This window comes from Solanum verrucosum, unplaced genomic scaffold (genome assembly GCF_900185275.1).
Source record: "Solanum verrucosum unplaced genomic scaffold, falcon-dt-bn FXZP01000049.1, whole genome shotgun sequence".
NCBI classification, from domain to species: Eukaryota; Viridiplantae; Streptophyta; class Magnoliopsida; order Solanales; family Solanaceae; genus Solanum; species Solanum verrucosum.
Genome location: NW_026020221.1, coordinates 7,354,009 through 7,376,283, shown reverse-complemented (window position 1 = coordinate 7,376,283; position 22,275 = coordinate 7,354,009). Strand labels below are relative to the sequence as shown.

General features: G+C 34.6%; 3 protein-coding genes across 3 annotated transcripts; all 3 read left to right on the top strand.

The window, feature by feature from the left end:
* Window positions 1-53: 53 nt before the first annotated feature.
* LOC125831560 (transketolase, chloroplastic-like) lies at window positions 54-4,172 on the top strand. Its single transcript, XM_049510718.1, has 7 exons — window positions 54-575; window positions 1,237-1,327; window positions 1,460-1,565; window positions 1,676-1,958; window positions 2,234-2,382; window positions 2,467-2,620; window positions 2,924-4,172. The coding sequence occupies exons 1-7, from the start codon at window positions 81-83 to the stop codon at window positions 3,881-3,883; spliced, it is 2,238 nt and encodes a 745-aa protein (XP_049366675.1). The 5' UTR covers window positions 54-80; the 3' UTR covers window positions 3,884-4,172.
* Window positions 4,173-7,948: 3,776 nt separating this feature from the next.
* On the top strand, window positions 7,949-15,784 carry LOC125831561 (3-phosphoshikimate 1-carboxyvinyltransferase 2). Its single transcript, XM_049510719.1, has 8 exons — window positions 7,949-8,399; window positions 10,291-10,535; window positions 10,982-11,135; window positions 13,224-13,438; window positions 13,519-13,636; window positions 13,908-14,118; window positions 15,165-15,226; window positions 15,312-15,784. The coding sequence occupies exons 1-8, from the start codon at window positions 8,067-8,069 to the stop codon at window positions 15,528-15,530; spliced, it is 1,557 nt and encodes a 518-aa protein (XP_049366676.1). The 5' UTR covers window positions 7,949-8,066; the 3' UTR covers window positions 15,531-15,784.
* A 3,685-nt stretch (window positions 15,785-19,469) lies between these two features.
* On the top strand, window positions 19,470-21,777 carry LOC125831565 (UDP-glucuronate 4-epimerase 3). The gene has a single exon (XM_049510723.1). The coding sequence runs from the start codon at window positions 20,029-20,031 to the stop codon at window positions 21,334-21,336; it is 1,308 nt and encodes a 435-aa protein (XP_049366680.1). The 5' UTR covers window positions 19,470-20,028; the 3' UTR covers window positions 21,337-21,777.
* Window positions 21,778-22,275: the final 498 nt, after the last annotated feature.

The following is a 22,275-nucleotide window of genomic DNA, read 5'->3' as shown; positions in this document are numbered from 1 at the left end:
AAGTCATATAAAGGCCACTCTACATTTCATTTTCCTAATTTATATCAACTCATCTTCTCACATTTCTCTCTCTGTAAGCCATGGCTTCTTCTTCTCTCACTCTCTCTCAAGCTATCCTTTCTCGTTCAGTTTCTCGCCATGGCTCTTCTTCTTCCACAAACTCTCAGCTTTACCCTTCTTCCCTCTCTCTTCCAACTTTTTCCGGTCTTAAATCCACCACTGCTACCTCATACCGCCGCCATATTCTTCCCTCCGCCGCCGCCTCCGGCAGACACTCCGCGATTCGCGCTTCAGCTGCTGTGGAGACTTTAGAGAAAACTGATAATGCCCTTGTTGAGAAATCTGTAAATACGATCAGATTTTTGGCTATTGATGCTGTTGAAAAGGCGAATTCGGGTCATCCGGGTTTACCTATGGGATGTGCTCCTATGGGTCATATATTGTACGATGAGATCATGAGGTATAACCCCAAGAACCCTTATTGGTTTAATCGTGATCGCTTTGTTCTCTCCGCCGGACATGGATGTATGCTTCAGTATGCTTTGCTTCACCTCGCTGGCTATGATGCTGTCAGGGTAAAAATCCTTAAGCCTTTTAACTCTTTTCTGCCCTTAAATTTGTGTATGCATGAGTGGATCTATATATTTTCTGCTTTGTGTTTTTATTTTTCTGAATTGGATCTTTAAAAGCTTCTTATCTTTTTGAGTTCTGCAGAGAATTATGTTTCACTAAAAGGGGAAATGGCTTGTGCTCTAATGGGTGCAGGTCATTTTCCCTTTATAACTATTTTTAGCTCTTATACTTCATATCACTTGCTACAACCAATACTTGCACACTGTTATCAGTATTTGATACTAAAAGAATTCATTGAAGCACTATCTAATTTGCGATAAATATTTTTTCAGAAGATATTTTTCACTAACCAATCAATGATTCACTTGAAATTAAGTGGGTAAACCATGGAAAATATTTTCCTTCATACCAAAGACACATCTTTCTGGTATATCCATTTCATTTGCAGAAAAATATTTCCTCCATACAGCACTGAAAACTGAAACATGATTTTTGGTACACTTTGGACAGTTACTAATAATTTTTATCTGTCTTTTAGCTTAATGAGCTTATGTCTTTTGAAGTGTTTGTACTTAGAATTTACTTAGATTACATTTGGAGTTAATTTCTGCCGTTGTGTTGTTTAAACTGTGCTGATGATGTTTACTGTTATATTTTGACTAGGAAGAGGACTTGAAGAGCTTCCGTCAGTGGGGAAGCAAAACCCCTGGACACCCCGAGAACTTTGAGACACCTGGTGTTGAAGTCACTACTGGTTAGTGCACTTTTTATATGTCCGTCTACATTTATTAGATTTCTATCTGGTGGTGTATTATGTATATATGTGTAGGTAGCTTTTCGTTGAGAGCTGTATAACTGATTATGATATTTATTTTCTTGCGGTTAGGGCCTCTTGGACAAGGGATTGCCAATGCCGTTGGCTTGGCCCTCTCAGAGAAGCACTTGGCTGCTCGTTTCAATAAACCTGATACTGAGATTGTAGACCACTACACGTGAGAGTCTCCTCACTCTCTCTTTTTTATTTTTTCTTTTGAATGCCATAAACAATTCTAGGATTTAATGCAGCCTGTTTGTTTGGCTAATGGCATTGGTGTTCATGCAGCTATTGTATTGTTGGTGATGGTTGCCAGATGGAGGGTATTTCACAAGAAGCTGCTTCTCTTGCTGGACACTGGGGGCTCGGAAAGTTGATTGCTTTCTATGATGACAACCACATCTCAATTGATGGTGACACAGAAATCGCTTTCACTGAGGATGTTGCTGCCCGTTATGAGGCTCTTGGTTGGCATGTAATCTGGGTGAAGAATGGTAACACTGGTTATGATGAGATTCGTGCTGCCATTAAGGAAGCAAAAGCAGTCACAGACAAACCCACTTTGATCAAGGTACTTTACCCGTTGCATCTGTATGTTGGGTACTAGGAGGTAATCCTGGAAAGTAGTATTATGGTTGAGTTATTGTATATACTTTGTTGCATCTTTTTGCCCTTGTTTCTTATTGATTACTTTACATTTCATTTTTGCAACCCATTTCCTTTATTTTTTGTTTCCCTCAGTTAGGATGCATGATTAATTCATTATTTGTAATGTCACTATAGATTCCTTTATAGATTCAGTTCATATCGTTTATCATTAGGTTTACTGAACCTTTCTCCTTTCAGGTGACTACAACCATTGGTTTTGGCTCGCCCAACAAGTCAAACAGTTACAGTGTACACGGAAGCGCACTTGGAGCTAAGGAAGTAGAAGCCACAAGGCAGAACTTGGGATGGCCTTATGAGCCTTTCCATGTGCCTGAAGAAGTCAAGAGGTACTATTCCGTTCCCGTTTTCCAGATTCATTTGAACATTATTGGTAACTTACTAGCTATTGGTGCACTTGCTACTTCTTGAAGCCATTGGAGCCGTCATGTTCCCGAGGGTGCTGCTCTTGAAGCTGGATGGAATTCTAAGTTTGCTGAATATGAGAAGAAGTACCCAGAGGAAGCTGCAGACCTCAAATCCATCATCACTGGTGAACTACCTGCTGACTGGGAGAAAGCTCTTCCTGTAAGTAGTCATTTTTATCGTTCTCTCTCCAATTGAAAAGCTGACTTCAACTGCTTTTGGTTTGCACTATCTTCATATTGAGTTCTTAGTTTTTGGGTGGTTTTATGTATTTTTGCCTCCTTATATAGACGAGAGTTTGTTTCAGTTTTACCCAACATTCTATAAGTCAAATCAACTATTTTGCATCACAATTCCTTGGTCATGCTTTTCTATTTAATCATTCTTCCTAAATACCCGTCTAGTTCTGGAACATGTAAATAAATCTATACTGATTAATTACTTTGCTTGCTTTCTGAATCTCAGACCTACACACCTGAAAGTCCAGCAGATGCCACCAGAAACTTGTCCCAACAAAACTTGAATGCTCTTGCCAAGGTTCTTCCTGGTTTCCTTGGTGGTAGTGCTGATCTTGCCTCATCAAACATGACCCTCATGAAAATGTTTGGTGACTTCCAAAAGAGCACCCCAGAGGAGCGTAATATAAGATTTGGTGTTCGTGAACATGGTATGGGAGCTATCTGTAATGGAATTGCTCTCCACAGCCCCGGCTTAATTCCCTACTGTGCTACTTTCTTTGTGTTTACTGACTACATGAGAGCAGCCATTAGAATTTCAGCTTTGGCTGAATCACGCGTTATCTATGTTATGACTCATGATTCAATTGGGCTTGGAGAAGATGGCCCTACACATCAGCCCATTGAGCATTTGGCAAGTTTCCGTGCAATGCCCAATGTTCTGATGCTCCGCCCAGCAGATGGTAATGAAACAGCTGGTGCTTACAGGGTGGCCATCCTCAAGAGTAAGACACCATCCATCCTGGCTCTTTCTCGGCAAAAGTTGCCTCAGCTTGCTGGAACTTCTATTGAAGGAACAGCAAAAGGTGGCTACACTATATCAGACAACTCTTCAGGCAACAAGCCTGATGTCATTTTGATTGGTACTGGCTCAGAGCTGGAAATTGCTGTCAAGGCTGCTGATGAACTCAGAAAGGAAGGAAAGGCCGTGAGAGTTGTCTCCTTCGTTTCTTGGGAGCTTTTCGATGAGCAATCAGCTGAGTACAAGGAAAGTGTCCTTCCAGCAGCTGTTACCGCTAGAGTTAGCATTGAAGCTGGAACCACATTTGGGTGGGAGAGGATTGTCGGATCCAAGGGGAAGGCCATTGGAATTGACAGATTCGGTGCCAGTGCCCCTGCTGGAAAAATATACAAGGAGTTTGGAATCACAGCAGAGGCTGTTATAGCTGCAGCTAAACAAGTTTCTTAGACTCTTATTACTTACCCTTGGTTGCTGGCGTCTACCAAAGTTGTTTTCGTTTTGGTTCTGAGGTTGGAGATAATGGTGGAAATCGATACCAAGTGGCCTCGGCAGTTCTGATATTTTCAATAAAGACAATTTCTTCGTCATTTTCTTCAGTTTGAGCAGCGGGGCAACCAGAATGAACCCAAGATGAGGATAGAAATAGGCTTTTATGGATGCTCCTGACCCATGTACACTTAAACATATCTTTGAGTTTTGTAACTTTTGTTTGGTCGAGTGATAATGAGGTCAATTTATAATTGGAATTTCAGGTCTTCTGATAAACAAGGGGCTTTCTTTGTCTTTACTATAGTTATCACTTTGTGGCTATCTGTTCCAAAGCAATTGGACCAAATAATCTTTTGGCAACATTCATTACAAAGTATTGCCTTAATGGTACTGATGAAAGTACATATGTTCTACCATTAAACTAGACTGTGTCTGCACATTTTTCTGCTTAATTTTAAATGGCTGGGGGAGAAGTTATCATTCGTTTGGTGTGAGGGATAAAAATAAATAGTGGTGGGATAAAATTTTTGTTTCTTGTTTGGTTGCCATGTTTGGGATAACTTATCCCACCATTTATACCATAGTGATGGGATAAGTTATCCCAGGATAACTAGTCCTGCGATAATTTGTTCCAAACCAAACGATAGGTGATATTTTAACTTCTCTTATATTAATCACTGATATGCTAATGACGAATTGGATTATTGTATTTCTCTTTTATTAGCTTTTGGTTCTAAGCCATGGAAGAAAAATATGGAAATCTAATTTTGTGAAGCTAACATGAGTCTTTTCTAAGCAACTCATGTTCAATTTTAAGCTCGGAGGATTATATTAAAGAGTAGTATATTACAACTTAGGTTCAATTTTACTTTTTATATGAATTAAAGTTCAATCAATAAATGTTGTATTTTTTAGTATAAACATGTGGTAATATATTATACTTTGTTTATGAATTTTTGCTCATTTGGCAAGCTTGTATAAGAGTTGGATTTTTTTTGGTAATTTCTACAACTTGTGGGATTTTTCTGTTTATGAGAAAAAAAAATACAACATGAGAAATTCATATTGCATATCTAAACTAAAACTTCAACTTCATACTAATCTGAGTTCATATCATGATTTTGTATCGTATTTCCAAACGAGCTCTAGTATATCAGTATTACATCAAATGAATCCAAATTAGTCAAGACAATGAGTTCTGAATAAAAAAGTTATGTGGCCCTACCATAGACAAAGGGTTGAAGGATGGTGATTTGTCTCCATCCAAAGTTATGTGGTAGTTGAAACTTTTGGTTGTTCTTGATTGTTGAAAGTCTAGCTTTAATCCTTCCTATCCACAGTGTCTCCTTCCACTTTTTGAATCAAATAGTATGTGAAAGTTATAGGCTCTTTGTTAGGTCAATTTTTGTCCAACCAGGTTGTTGAGTATGGTCCCACTCTATTTTTAGAATAATGTTTTGGAGCTTTAGCATATTCTCCATTTTTAATTGTTCCATTACATTAAAGTAATGTTTGGATGACTAAAGTTGGTACATTAAATTATCTTATCTTAGTGATTTTATCTACCTACTTTAATCATCCACATCTCACCAACCCACTAAACATCTTTACTAGTGTTGTTCTCTTTATTTTTATCTTATAAAAAAACATGAAATTTAAGAATTGTAATTTGAAATTCTTATTTATCATAATATTTATGTGAGTATAATTTTTTGTAAATCATAATTTTCTATTAAATTAGTTATTATGGGAAGAAGGCTTGGGGCTTCATTTGCTTGCAGTGGGAATTTGAATGGTTCAAACTTTAGGTCATTAAGTGAATTTTATTTATATTATAAGATTTAAATACTTATTTGGTTTGAGTTAAACAAAATCTTAATATCATGAAATACATTTTTTTATGAATAATTTTCACCATCAATCCACAATCACCTGTTGTCACCACCATCACTATCACCACCAGCATTGTCAACTATCATTATCCTCATTAATCACTAGCTATCTCTATCATCACAATCGTCATAACCGTCAACTATTATTATTGATCGCTACCACCTATCACATTCATCATTATAATTATATTCACTATTACCACCACCTCCATTACCATCAATGCGACCAATCCCTACTACTGACTACCTCCACACTGATGTCAATTACCATCAACATATCGTCAACCACCACACATTATTTAACTATCACCAACCAACTTCACCGTCACAACCATTATCACGCTAGTAACTACAAACACCAATCACATCCACCCAGGGCCGTCTTAACCCCTAGGCCACTAAAGCCATCGCTTGGGGCCCCATATTTTTTGGGGCCCCATATTTTTTGGGGCCCCCATTTTAAAAAAAACAATTACTTATATATATTATTTTTAAAAAAAATAAAATTATATGTACCATGAGTGCTATGATTTCTACTAAAGAAATTGCATATGACATGAATATAAATATGATTTTCGTAAGAAACAATTTGATGAAAATATGGATAACAAAATCACTAAGTTCCTTGAAGAATCTTTAGAGTTGATCATTATGTTATATATGTAGAGTAGATCAAACTATTTTTTTCAATTTAAAATAAATTTGAACCAATTGAAGCATATAAAAATACTTTTGATTTCTTATTTAGTGGTAAAATATTGAGATTACTTGATGATGAAATTTAAAAAAATATATTGTCTTAACCTTCAACTTTCTTTAACACATACTAGTTATTTTGAATTGATGGTTTAGATTTATTTTTTGAAGTAAAAGTGTTAAAGATAAATAATACAAGTAGAAGATAATGTTGTAATGAAAATACTCAATCAAATAAAAGATTTGATTCTTTTCCAAATACACATATTGTGTTAACTGTTCTTATAACCGTTGTCTCAACCAAATTTTTCTTTGTTCGAAATTAAAATTGATTAAATCTTCTTTAAGATCAACAATGTCTCAAGATAGATTGAATGAATTAGCTATATTATCATTTGAAAAGGAATTATTAAAACAAATTGATTATAAAACAATACTTAATGACTTTGCATCTGAAATAGCTAGAAAAATATATTTTAAATAAAAGTACATATGATGAAAAATAATAATTAGGGCCCCTCTCTTAAGTTTCGCTTTAGGCCCCCAATATTGTTGAGTCGGCCCTGCATCCACCATCACAACTATCATTACCACCATGTGTACAAACTATCTTCCACCATCACTAGCAAACATAAATGTTTCATTCTCTTTTATTTATAATAAGAAGTATTATTATATTTATATTCATATCTTTTTATATTTAATTACTCTTTTATTTGAATGGTATACTTATTATGTTTATGAACAAATAAATTAGGTAATTCAAATTTTGAAAAACAAACAATTTTAATTATGTAATGATCAGAGACAATATCTTAATCATTTATATATGTATTTAGATTTAATTATCTTAATTTTAATGAAAGCAAATGAGAGCTAGTAGGTGATCTGGTAGTGTCCAACAGCTATCAAACTTTAGATTGACATAAAATCACAACTAATCCAATATCATAAAATCACAACTAATCCAATATCATTTGCGATTATTAGTCCAGATAAAAATGAAAAATACTTTTGAGTAAGTAAAACCTAATATATGGCACAAGTGATCTCAATATTTGTTGAAGGTAGAATGTTGTACATTTTAAAAAGTAAATCAATCATTCAATAAATTGAGGCTGGTAATTGTTACTATAATGTATCGTAAATGTTTAAAAATTCGAGATGTCCAAACTAATTAATTCAAACCAAACATAAAAAACCAATCTAAGATTTGAATTATCATTTCTTCAATTCAAAAATCAAAATTTTCATATCCAATTCGAACACCGAAAATCCACCCCTAAATAGAAGTACAAACAAGACAAATATGTAAATTGTAATAGAACCAAGTGTTGATCTTCAACCACTTATTCCCCTTTAGAACAGACAACAGAGCAAAAAATTTACAGATAAAGATTTGTTGGGAGGGACCTCATACCCCATTACCTTCAGTCTACTTATCACCTTCCACCTTAAAACAAATTTCTGTAATAAAAAAGTTGTTATCTTTTGCAAAGACTCAAACTTTAGCTCTCAATACCAAAGACAGACTCACAGAAAGAGCCTAAAATATGGCACAGATTAGCAAAATGACACAGGGGATACAAACCCTTTATCCCAATTCCAAGATTCATAAACCCCAAGTTCCCACATTTCCCCCTTCACTTTCTTTTGGATCTAAAAACCTGAAAAAATCAGCAAAATCTTTGTGGGTTTTGAATAAAGATTCAGTTTTGACAACAAGGTCTTATTCTTCATCTTTTAGGATTTCAGCATCAGTGGCTACTACCCAGAAACCTTCTGAGATTGTGCTGCAACCCATCAAAGAAATATCAGGCACTGTCAAATTGCCTGGCTCTAAATCCCTATCCAATCGTATTCTCCTTCTTGCTGCCCTGTCTGAAGTAAGTAACCAATTATTAGTGCATTTACGCCTTGTTTGGATGGTTGTTACGTATTGTTTCATAATGTATCGTATTGTATTGTATTACATTGTATTGTTTTAATGAATACAACGTTTGGATAAATTGTATCCTTCTCTGTCATTACATAATGTGTCACATCAATAATTTGAATGACAGACCTACAAGAAAAGTAAGCTACAAATATGATAAAGGATTAAATATGATTATTAAATAATAAATAAAGATAAAATGAAAAGAAAATATAAAGGTAACAACGCGGGTTCAAGCCCCACACCATGCAAAGCGAAGCCCGGTATTTAAGTGGAGAAGGGTAGAGGGGCGGGCCCATTATCCACCGAGTTTAGAAGGCTGTGATTGGTCCAAAAGGGCGGGTCACAGACGGATTTCTCAATTATCAAAAAAAAAATATAAAGGTAACAATGCGATCACAATAAATTGGTCTTTACATAAAATGGGACTTTTCGTTGTTATCTAACGATATATTTAAACGATACGATACAATAAACTTTAAGTAATAATTAAAACAAAACATTGTATTTAAACTAACAATACAATATAAATCCAAACAAGGTGTTAGTGGTTGTTGGTTTTGAAGGTGAGCATTGACGAAATTGGTAATGTTGTTGTCATGTGACGTGTTTGAACTATGGAAACAAACTCTTGTAGAAATGCAGGTAAGATTGTCTACAATAAACGATTGTGGTTCGGTCCTTTCTCACACCCCCTCACACAGTGGGAGCTTAGTGCATTGAGCCGCTCTTTAATTGATTGTTTGGTTTACATGTGAGTTATGGTGGGATTATTTATGCAAAGGATTAATAATGAGGGATTGTTATATAGTGATGAATAATGAAGAGATTGTAATATATGGATTAATAACTCTAAAAGGGATTTTTTTGTCTTTATATAGTTTAGTCTTTGCATTGCTAATACAAGTATTTTTGTTCCACCTTTTATCCCGCATAAAGTAATGGGATACTTTAACACTACCAACCAAATGTTGCATAGGTTAAGGGACAAACCAAACACTATATTATCTTATGCGGAATTTTATAATGGGATTAATAATTCCTCTAACATGTTAGATGCAGATGGTGTATTTGTTGGTTATGTATTCAGAGCTATACGTGGTTCCTTTATATCCAAACGACCCCAATGTATTGCATAATGCATGTATATTTCTTATGGTTGCAGTAGTTCACCTTGGTTTCTAAGAAGCTGTTGTTGTGGGTTTATGTTAAGTCTTTCTCCAGCATCCCTTTGTGGTTCTTTCAAAATTATTAAATATCCTTGTCACCAGATTGAAATAGTATTAGGGTGGGTCTGGGCATTGAGTGGTTTATTTGAACAAGAATGGATGTGTATGCAAACAATCTATACCTATACAGCCAATATGTGGTCGAAATAGTATGTTTTGCCTGCTTATTATGAAAAGGGGAAAAAAGAAAGGAATACTTTTCATACTCATGATAGAAGTTTGTCATTGTTTATCATTTAGCACTTAGCTTCATGTGATTTCTTCAACATTGAAGTTTTCTCTTCTTCCCCCCCCCCCCCCCCCCTAGGAGAGTTAGTGGTGTTTTTAGCAACACCTAGTTGAGTTATAAGGTGCTCCTCTTACCAACTAGGATTATATATTCCGAAGCTGAAGGCGGCTTGAACGACTTTTGTAGCATAATAGGTCTGAACCATGATCAACTTTGCGAACACCTTTAAGCAGCGAAAGTTCACACTTCTCATTCTTTTACAGTTCTGCAAAAGATGATTGTCACATTGAAATGTATGTAAATAATCTTTTACTTTATTATGTTTGCTGTATGTATCAACAATCTTTTGTGGCCATTAAATGTGACTTGCATTTGAATTTCAGGGAACAACTGTTGTTGACAATTTGCTAAGTAGTGATGATATTCATTACATGCTTGGTGCCTTGAAAACACTTGGACTGCAAGTAGAAGATGACAGTGGAAACCAACGAGCTGTTGTTGAAGGTTGTGGTGGGTTGTTCCCAGTTGGTAAAGAGTCCAAGGAAGAGATTCAACTTTTCCTTGGAAATGCAGGAACTGCGATGCGGCCACTAACAGCAGCAGTTGCTGTAGCTGGCGGAAATTCAAGGTCTAATAGCATCCCTTCTTAATTCCATTTCACTCCTTTAAGTGGAAGTCAAAACTATTGAAATGTAATTGGCCTAACTAGAGCGAAATGATTAGAGATTATTCAATAAGCCGACCTGACTAGCTTGGTATTGAAGCATAATTGATTGATTGCTGTTAAAGCTATTCTGATATTCTTCAGGTATTGCATTTGTGGTATTTCTGACTAAAATTTTCTCTACATAGATAGCTAAATCTGATTTCCTGGAAGGTATTGTCAGCGACGTGAGGTTTTGAGAGCATGAATAATTAGATATCTACTAGATCTTGAAAAGTTTGTGTGATGCATACAATGGTACATACATTGTCTTAACATCTTTTCCAATGCTTCTTTATGGCGGGCAGTTTTATCGATTAAAAACAATGTTACCATGTTACTAAGTTTATTAGGTCATTCTCTTGTTACAGGTATGTACTTGATGGAGTTCCTCGAATGAGAGAGAGACCAATTAGTGATTTGGTTGATGGTCTTAAGCAGCTTGGTGCAGAGGTTGATTGTTTCCTTGGTACGAAATGTCCTCCCGTTCGAATTGTCAGCAAGGGAGGTCTTCCAGGAGGGAAGGTGAGGATTACAAGTTCTATTCTGCCATATTTATAATTTAAATAAATAATGTCTTAAAACTGTAATATGAACAAGTAACTAGGTTGCAGAAGCGGAGAAGACTTTGCTTACAAAGTTAAAGTAAGCTAAGGCTGGAAGAAATTGGCATAGTCTAACCCTACTTCGAGAATACATTTGAATACATATCCTTGCTTATAGCCTATTGGACCAAGCTTCTGAAATCAACTTATTTTCCTAAGTGTTTTTTCAAAATAGTGCTTTTGGTGAAAAGCAGTTTGTGTTTGGCCAATAAATTTAAAAAACACTTTTGAGCAGCAATTAGTGTTTGGCCAAGTTTTTTAATTTCTCGAAAGTGCTTTTGGGGAAAACTACTTGTCTTAGCTTTTGAAAAACAGTTTCTGCTACTCCCCGAAAGGACTTATTTTCTTCCAAAAGCTTGTCCAAACACCTCATTTTTTTAAAATTAGCACTTTTTGGAAGAAAAAAAAAACACTTTTTGCCTCCCAAAAGCTTGGTCAAAAAGGCTAGGAAGCCAAAATATGCTTCTCATAAATTTGACTACTGTAAATTTCCAGTGCATTAGGCATACCTTTTTTCCTATATGGTTTAAAGTAACTATTCTATTCCTATAGGTTACTATTCAGAATTCAAAATATTTGTAGACAAAGAGATCATTTCCAACTTAGGTTCCAATTGAAAATAAGCTTGGAGGTGAGTCTACATATGAGAATAGAGGGAAGGGGCCAGAGCTCATTTTCCTTGTTGTATGTTTTGGTGCAACTACTGGAGACTTAAGTCTTGCAGCAAATGGTCGTCTCTTCATCTAAGGAAAACTACAGTTTACCTGGTTTTTATCATGGCCGCATCCTTATAAATGAGGCTTCTTAATGCAGGAAGAATCAGTTGTAAAGCCAAGGAAAACCAATAGAGGTCTGTTATTAAAGCAAAGAAATCTTATGTTCTATGATTGAACTCAAAATCCAAACACTAAATTCCTTAACAGTAGTAAGTTGAATGATTACAAAATTGTATGAAGCTCAAAGAAATGTGGCTAGCTGCTTCTATAAGATCCACTGTTCTTGTGAATCAAGAGCTTTTTTGAGGACAAAACGTAATTCTCTTACATTTCTAAATAGCTGTTGTCCTTATCTTATTTATAGTTGTCGGAATATTTTGTCCACTTACTTTGTAGAGGAACTTATTTCTGTCACTCTTCTTAATTATTTCAAGTATTACCCTAATCTATAAAAAGGTACTATAGAGACACATTTTTATATTGAAAAGGGTTCAAATACTTTGAAAGTAACCTCTATCTCCCCTATATACAACTTTAATATAAAATAGTGAAATTTCAACCTTTACAATAAAAGTCACGGTGTAACAAAAGAAAAACACCTAAATTGGACAGGGTGTCAAACACATCCTAAACCAATGATGATTCAAATAATAAAACTTGCCTAAAACAAGGAAGAAGCTAAGCAATAACCCTAATCCTCAAGGACTGGTATGGGCAGGACCAACAATATTACTTAATGAATTGTATATTGCTATTACAGTGTTCTGGAATGGTCTCTTTTGCCTGCCATTCCCTGCATCACATCTTTATGTTTCAGTCCTCTTAAGAAGTCCTAAAACAAAGGGAAAATTTTACCAATTGTTTGAGTTACTTGTTCTGCCAAAGTTTCTCCTATTTAGCTTTTCCTTAGGGACTTGCTGCAGCTACAAAAGAGAAGAACTATTAATTTTGCCTCGAACATGTCCATGAATCCTGATTCTTATGTTGCCCTTGGTTCATTAGTTAGCTTCTTTTAAGAAGATTTTTATTTTTTTTTCTTTTGTGAATGTACCGATGAATCCTCTATTGGAAACCACCTCTCTACCCCACAAAAGCAGGGGTAAGGTCTGCGTACACCCCACTTGTGGGATCACATTGGGTATGTTGTTGTTGATACGATGAATCTTGATTCTTATGTTATCTGTGGTTCAATACTTACTTGTCAGTTTCTTTCTTTTTTGTTTCCGTAGCATAGAATACCCTTATAATGCAGAAGTTTGTGCTTTAGCTATTCTTTCTTGACTATCTTTTAGGTGAAGCTGTCTGGATCCATTAGCAGCCAATACTTGACTGCTCTGCTTATGGCTGCTCCACTGGCTTTAGGAGATGTGGAGATTGAAATCATTGACAAACTAATATCTGTACCTTATGTCGAAATGACATTGAAGTTGATGAAGCGATTTGGTATATCTGTGGAGCACAATAGTAGCTGGGACAGGTTTTCTGTCCAAGGAGGTCAGAAATACAAGTAAGTTTGTTTTTGGTCATTCTAATGGCTTGTAAAGTTATCACCAAAAACAGCTGACGTAAAGATTGATGAAATATTAGGTCTCCTGGAAAAGCTTATGTGGAAGGTGATGCTTCAAGTGCTAGTTACTTCTTGGCTGGTGCAGCTGTCACAGGTGGAACCATCACTGTTGAAGGTTGTGGGAACAGCAGTTTACAGGTATTTCTCATGCCATTTTGAACCAGGGGAGGGGGTTGGCATGCTGAACTTCTCTTTGATCTTTCCGTGTTGACTTTGTGGTAGCATGCTTATGTATACTCACATCTTGTCCATCAACAAGTTTGGGTTTTGTTAGTCCTTAATGAATATTATGTGTATGATACATTCTTTACACTTTACAGTAGCACACAAATCGAGGACCGCATTGAGATGACTTTCAATGTTATAGCTGAAATATCTTATTTGTGTCTTTATGTTTGCCTTCATGAAGGGGGATGTCAAATTTGCTGAGGTTCTTGAGAAAATGGGAGCAGAAGTTACGTGGACAGAAAATAGCGTCACAGTCAAAGGACCTCCAAGGAATTCTCCTGGAAGGAAGCATTTGCGTGCCATTGATGTGAACATGAATAAAATGCCTGATGTCGCCATGACACTTGCTGTAGTTGCACTTTTTGCTGATGGTCCCACTGCTATAAGAGACGGTATGGCTAGCTTTGCTTTCTGACAATCAGATCGAATTTGAAGTTTTCTTTTTATTTATTCATATTTAATTAGCTGAGTGGGATCAGATGCACTATGCTGCTATATCCAAAGTCTTACGATAATTAAGTACAAAATATAAGCTGGAAATATCCACCAAGTTTCAGGCCGTGCCTTGGGAGTTTCTCGTTTATAGAAAAGAGTACACTGGAAATAAAACATAACTAGTTTATAGCAAAGTGGTTTTAGAAATATGTATCTTCTGAGGCTGGGTTAGGTATTGCAAGAAGAAAGAAGTGAACTCATCCATCTTTGGTATGTTTTTTGTAATTAGTCTATCAAATTAGGATGGGCTCACCCTCTTCTTTTTTTTTTATAAAGTTGAAGTTGTATTCTTCAGCATTAAGGGTATGCTGGCTACCTCCAAAAAGTTACAAGCTAAATCCATAATTACATAGATCCTAGGAAATCTACCAACTGTTCTACTTCTTCTATACCATCTTCTTTATACCAAAAAAACAACATGTTAATATGGAAACCTCAGACGTAAGTTCAATATAAATTAGTTGATGACCTGTTACGTATGCATGAGATTTGATTGCACATGCATCAAGGTATAGATCTGGACTCTAGAAATTGTGTTTTTTCTGTGACAGTGAAATTTAAGAAACCTCCACAAAATGGAGAAGTTTCTGATGTTTTCTCTCCAAGTGTGTAGTTTACGTGTTCAGCAAGCTTTAAATAAGGCTCGACATATATATGTCGCTGAAGTCTGATTGTCTTTATATTGCAAATAGGTATGTGTACATTATTCTTTTGTTAAATGTACATGATCCTAAAACAAGTTCAATTGTTCACATCTATGAAGAGCTTACGCGGATAAAGATCTATATTATAGTTTTGCTGGCTAAGTTCATAAAGCAATGGCTTAAATATTAACCTTAAGCAGCATTTTTATTTGAGCAGACCATAATGTTCTCAGGGCGTTTCCTTTCTCTTTTTTCTGTTCTTCCATCTTTCTTTATTGTGCTCTCTTCTCTCTTATCAGTTGCTAGTTGGAGAGTCAAGGAAACTGAACGCATGATCGCCATATGCACAGAACTTAGGAAGGTAAACTTGTAGAAATTATCCTCGACTTCCTTCCATTTTCGTTCTTTTTTTCCCCTACTCTTACCTTTTTGCATGAAAATTGTAGTTGGGAGCAACTGTTGAAGAAGGACCTGACTACTGCATAATCACCCCACCGGAGAAATTAAATGTGACCGAAATTGATACTTACGACGATCACAGGATGGCCATGGCCTTTTCTCTTGCTGCTTGTGCAGATGTTCCAGTCACCATCAATGACCCTGGCTGTACGCGGAAAACCTTCCCAAACTACTTTGATGTCCTTCAGCAGTACTCCAAGCATTGAAGCCACTTCAATATGTTGTAGAGTGTAAGTAAAAACATGTGAAAGAATTTAGTTCTTGTACAACAAGACAGGCTATAGCTGGTATCTGAACACAATGACTTTAACTTGTTTAATTATTTGCCATGTGATGATGTTCAGTGTATTTGTTGAAGTTGAGCTGTTTTTTTTTTGTCTTGGAAGGAATGTATACTATAATAGAGTTAACAATTTTCCTTGTATGAGCAAATGTAAGGAGTACTAGTTCTATTATCTAATTTTATTGATTGAATTTTGTGAATGATCTGGTTAAGTCACTGGTTTATTTTGTTATTCTGATAGTAGTTATGGCCTCAATTGTTGTGTCTAAATGAAAATTTTTGACATTTTTTTGAAGGGTATGGAGTACACGGAGTATAGAAGGTTAGTAGGTAACAATATTGTCTTATCATCCGTTCGTATTTGTAGTTTCTTGTTCATTGCTTAAAAAGTAGGATCTTTTGCCTTGCTTACAAGTTTGTTTCTCCTTTAATACCTAAAACTAAAATGTGACCCTCACATGACTGTGTCTCCTTTTAGGGCTTTAGTATTAACTCAACACCACAAACTTCAAGTTTCTTGCCTAAATACAGAACAAAGGCATGTTGAGATATAGGGGTGTACAAAATTAAACCGAAAATTGAATCAAACCTCAAATCGAGAAAAAAACCCGACTAGTGGTTGGTTTGACTTGGTTTGGTATTGGAAAAAAACTCCGACTATATTTGGGTTGGTTTGGTTTTAACTAAAAAAAAACAACCCGAGACCAAACCAATCCGACATTATATATATAATTTTAAAATTTTATTTTATACATAAAATATTTACTTTGATATAATTTTTAAATATTTCTTATACTTTTTCATAGTTTTTATCTTTTAATATATTATTATTTCAAGTTTGACACTTAGAAGTCTAAATGGTTCAATAAAGATTATAGTCCACAAATATTGGTAATTATAATAAAGCTTAAATCAAAATTAAATTAATACTAAAGCAAAAAAAAAAAAAATCAATTCAACACTAAAAATGACAATAATATTGAATATTTGTTCTAAGGTTTTACATTGTTTTATTCAAATACATAATCTAATTTTAATTTCCTTTAATATTTAGTCATGTAACTAATACTTATTAAACTTATTTTAGCATGATTTAGTACTTTTAAATTATGATCATTTTCATTATGACTTGTTAATTTGCAATATTTGTTTTACGCGATTTCATTATTATTATATTTTGTTGGATATTTTAGTATCATTACTCATATAATATTGTGTTATTTTCTTAAGAAACATTTTAGATAGTTGTATTTTGGTAGGACTAAAGAAATATTTGAAGTACAAGTAAATTATATGTTTGTATGAATACTTTTCCGGAAAAAACCCGAAAATCCGAAAAACCCGAAAAAATCTGAAGTTGAAAAACCCGAATTTTATTGGTTTGGTTTATAGATTTAAAAATCCGACACAAATGGTTTGGTTTGATATTTGAAAAACCCGAACCAACCCGGTCATGTACACCCCTATAATGAGATATATCTAACCTCTATCCATTTTTATTTGTTCATTATATTAAAAAATAATTATTTTTATTTGTTCAATTTAAAATTTCAAGAGATAATTTGTTCTTTTATACCTATTTCATTCTTATTATTCAGAGGTTGAGCCAAAATTTAATGTTTGTGGGTTCGTGAATAGAGTAGAACCTTTTTTTGTTACAACATATTAATTAAGTAAAAAATATAATGCTTGGACAGACGGAGATCAACGAGCCCATCTACCTTTCTTTGCTTGTGGGTTCACAGACAACGATTATACACTGTTGCATTTGATATTTTAGTATGAATATAAGGTTTACGCAAAATCTACTAGGTTTGTCCGAATTCCGTATAATACAGTAGCTTCGTCCCTCTTATTATTACGTACTAGATATTTCAAATTTATATTCCAATGAGTGAGATGGCTTAATATGACTAATTAATATTCACATAGTAAAATTGTCACTTTATTCATTATGTGTCAGGTTAAATATAAACAAGTAAAGATAGATGGAGGGAGTAACTTTCATCTCCTTTTGTATGCTTTATCTTGTTTCTCCAATTTAAAGTTGCGTAGGTAACTTCTATTCATTCGTAAGGTCATATAAAAGGCAAAAAGAATTCTCCTTGGTTGAATGTTTTCATTTTTTTTAATTGCTTTTTGAGGATGTATTTTAGTTAACTTTTTGTCGATGAGTTGTTTCTGTTTAAAAAGCATCATAACTCTTTCACCCACTATACAAATTTTATACAGAAATAGGGGACAAACGTACAACGTCGTTTCCAGAGACCCAATTATAAAAGTACGTATTTGAGTATATTAATGTTCTGGAAGTCTTTCTTCCATATACTTTCTTTAAGTCCTCCAATCTCACGATATCATTGATATTGTATCCTATCGTGGATTACCATATACCTTGTAGGTAGCCTTCAAAAATATCCACATTATCAACCTCACAATGAATATCACTATGGTCTTAAACAAGTACCAAGACAATACAGTGTTAAATTATATAAAATTATTAGCGAAGACAAATTTGAACTATTTCATATAATTCAGAGGTAAATATTTCTGTATCTTTTCCCTTAAAAGCTTATAGCTATGATTCGAAGTACAAAGTAAGAAGTAAATTATTTTTTAACTAAATCTCATAAATGGAAAGAGGAAAACCATAGTGTTAACATATTTGGAGCACAAATTTTGGAATATTTTTCCATTACGGCACTTATATTTCTCAACCCTTCGTGCAATATTAGAATACAAATGATTTTGAGTTAGATAAAGAATAAGTGAATATCATGATTTGTACTTGTTTGATTTATTTGAACTTTACAAGACATAATCTTGTATAAAAATGGAATTATGAGAAAAAAGAACTCATTTTTAAAGCTATATATTTGCAAGAAGTTCATACTATATAGTAATATTCTAGCATTTGAGATTTGCCATAAATATTAAGTATAAGAATTTATCTATGATCTTCCTTTCTAATGGTAATCAAGCTACTTTTCATTTCCTTTTAATTCAAGAAAAGATACGTACTAAAAAACAAAGCAAAATGGAAGTTTTATGTTCATAATACTCCGAAAAGCAGGGATGTCAAAAGAATATGAAAAATCCATCAAATCTAACCGTATCGAATCGATTTATATAATTTTTTCAATAAATTCATGAATTGCGAATAATTGGAATGATCTTTTTATCATCGTATTTGACCTAACACACCTCTTAAAAAGTAAACGATAATCTTATTATACCATCATTAATTATTATATAAACTAACTAAATAAATAAAATAAATATTTTAGTAAAAGTGGATGGAGAGAATATGAAAAAATTGAAATTAGTGAGGAATGTAGATATTCAAACTTATCAAATCCCTATAAATCTATCTCACCAACCAATAAGGTGTTAATTAGGAGCCCCTCGTAATTAGCCCCTAAATGTCGTCCACTTCATCTCCAACAAACCATCCTTATTTCACTAAAAACCTTAATCTCCTTTTTCCCAAAATCAATAAACTCCTCCATATTTAAAGTAAAAACAATTTTTCTTTCATCTAAATAAACACCTCTAAATTATCCATTTTCCCAAAATTCAAGAAACTCTCCTCATATTTAAAGTAACCAAATCTCTATGTAAATAAAGACCTCAAAATTAATCCTTTAATTTTCCAAAATAAGTAAACAATTTAGGTAAATTAAAGGCCTCAAAATTAATCCTTTTTTTTCAAAATCAAGAAACTCCATACATATTTAAATGCCTCACATTTAAGGTTTTATTTTTTTTTTAATCCTCCACCAAACAAATACAATAATCTCCCTCCTCCCATCTCCCCCAACTCTTTCTCCTCCAAGAACCTCAATAATGGTAAAAAAAATAAAATTAATCTTTCATTTACAAACATCTCTAATCAAAGTTTAAACTAATCCATTTTCATTAATTTTACATTTTTTGTTTGACTTTGTTCTTGAATCTTGATCTCCCCCTACCCACCTAATAGTCCACTCCAAATCTTTCATTATTCCATTTTTAAATTCTTCAAACCTCATTCTTCTCCCTCCCTAATTAGTCCACCCACTTCTTAATCTCTTTCTCTAATCATCCATTTTCTTGATAAAAATCCAATCTTTACTTCATTTCAAGAAACCCCACAAAGTAATCTTGAACAATAACCAATCCTTTCAAGAAATCAAGAAGATTCTTATTCTTATAGATAAAGTGCTAAAATTTCCCATACCCCTTTTTCTTGTTTTCCTTATCCCCATTTACATTATCAAGAATCAATCTTTCTTTCATTGGGGGCAAAAATATAGAAAAAAAAAAAGGAAAATTTCTCAAACCCTAACCCTGAGTTTTGTTTTTAATCAAGAAAAATCAGAGGAAAAAGATTTGGATTCTTGATTTGGGTATTGTTTAACTTTCAAGATTTGGTTAGAATAATGTCACAAATGAAGCACATTGATAATACTCCATCAACCCCAGGAAAATTCAAGATTGAAAAATCACCTTATAATAGGCTTAGGCTACAATTTTCTTTAGCCAAGATCATTTTTTGGTCACTTGTTTTTGTGGGGTTAATCTTTGTATTCTTTTACAGATCACCATCATCTTCCTCTCATGTTTCTTCAGATCTCTTCAGGAGATCTCTTAGAACAAGCTCTTATGGTGGTCCAGCTTGGGAGAAAAAGATTAAGGCTTCAGCAAAACCAAGGTCAAGTAATGGTATGTGTGTGTTGGTAACTGGGGCAGCTGGTTTTGTAGGAACACATGTATCAGCTGCCTTAAAACGCCGCGGAAATGGCGTGTTGGGGTTGGATAATTTCAATGATTATTATGATCCTTCGCTCAAAAGAGCGAGGCAAGAGCTATTAGAGCGCTCTGGGGTGTACATTGTTGAGGCTGACATCAATGATGCCACCCTCTTGAAGAAACTTTTTGAAATTGTTGCATTTACTCATGTTATGCATTTGGCTGCACAAGCTGGTGTGCGATATGCTATGGAAAATCCTAGCTCATATGTGCATAGTAACATTGCTGGACTTGTTACTATGCTTGAGGTTTGCAAAAGTGTTAATCCTCAACCTTCTATTGTGTGGGCATCGTCTAGTTCTGTATATGGATTGAATACTAAGGTACCTTTTTCAGAGAGGGATAGGACAGACCAACCTGCTAGTTTATATGCTGCTACTAAGAAGGCTGGTGAGGAGATTGCTCATACCTATAATCATATATATGGGCTTTCGATAACTGGATTGAGGTTTTTCACGGTTTATGGACCGTGGGGGCGGCCAGATATGGCTTACTTCTTTTTCACAAGGGATATTTTGAAGGGAAAGTCAATTCCAATCTTTGAGGCAGCTAATCATGGCACAGTCGCGAGGGATTTTACCTACATTGATGACATAGTGAAGGGTTGTTTGGGGGCATTGGACACGGCTAAGAAGAGCACCGGAAGTGGTGGGAAGAAGAAAGGTCCTGCTCAATTGAGGGTGTTCAATTTGGGCAACACTTCTCCTGTCCCAGTATTTGATCTTGTCAGCATTTTGGAGAAGTTGTTAAAGGTAAAGGCTAAGAGATTGATTATGAAGTTGCCAAGGAATGGAGATGTGCAGTTTACTCACGCAAATATAAGTTTGGCCCAGAAGGAGTTTGGATATAAGCCTACCACAGATCTACAGACAGGATTAAAGAAATTTGTTCGATGGTACCTAAGCTACTATGGTAATGGAAAGAAAAGCGTGCAGTGATACATTTCGATTCAATCGAGTGGTAGGACAATTAATTCTTTTCACTTTGATTCTTATGATTATTTTCATGTATCTCCAGCTTGTTGCCCCCTTGTGTTTTTTTCCCCTCCATATCTTAATGATACCATATATAAAGGACACATCCAATCCCACGACGAAGAATTTGTGGTGGATGGACAGTGTTTGCTGGGCAAGTTGTTATGTATCAGATGCAAACTGAAGCCATTTTTTTTTTCTTTTCCACTTTTGAAGTGTAATTGTTGTAGTTTTATAATTGTAGAATTCATGACAGATAGAGCTGCTGCTGATTGATGGACAGTGATCATGTATCATCTTTATCAGATTCTAATAAACGTAGCAAGATAGTTCTATATTTGGTTCACTCTGTATATCTTTTTAAATTGAATATTTCCTTGTTAATCAAGATGATATTGTGCTCTAGGTTGATGATTTTGGTTGATCCTGTTATGTGTTTTTATGTTGCCACAACTTTCTGATATTTCTTCTCTGTGATCATTCCTCGTACATAGTTGCTGAAGTTAGATCCTGCTATTTCTAAATATAAGATTATGCATCTCATGTTATACTATTAAAAGTTGATTATTTAGGGTCATTGTAATAATACTCATAAAAAAAATTAGGGTCACCGTAATAGATTGGTGCAGTTCTTTCCTTTCTCTAGTTTTTCTGGAACTTTTGTTTCGTGGAGAAGAAAAAAAAGTGGGGGTGCGGGTATAAGGATTCATTTGAAGCTGCAATGTTATATATGGCAAAAGATGCGGGACTATAGAGCATACTAATCTCAAGATGCACAAAGTAAGCAAATAGTTACTTCTTGTACCAGAAGAGAGAAGTGATTACTAATATCTTCAGGTTGCTAAGACGTTAGAAAAAGGTTAAAGCCTCGGTCCTGCAACTCTAGGTTCTCTGTTTCCCTTT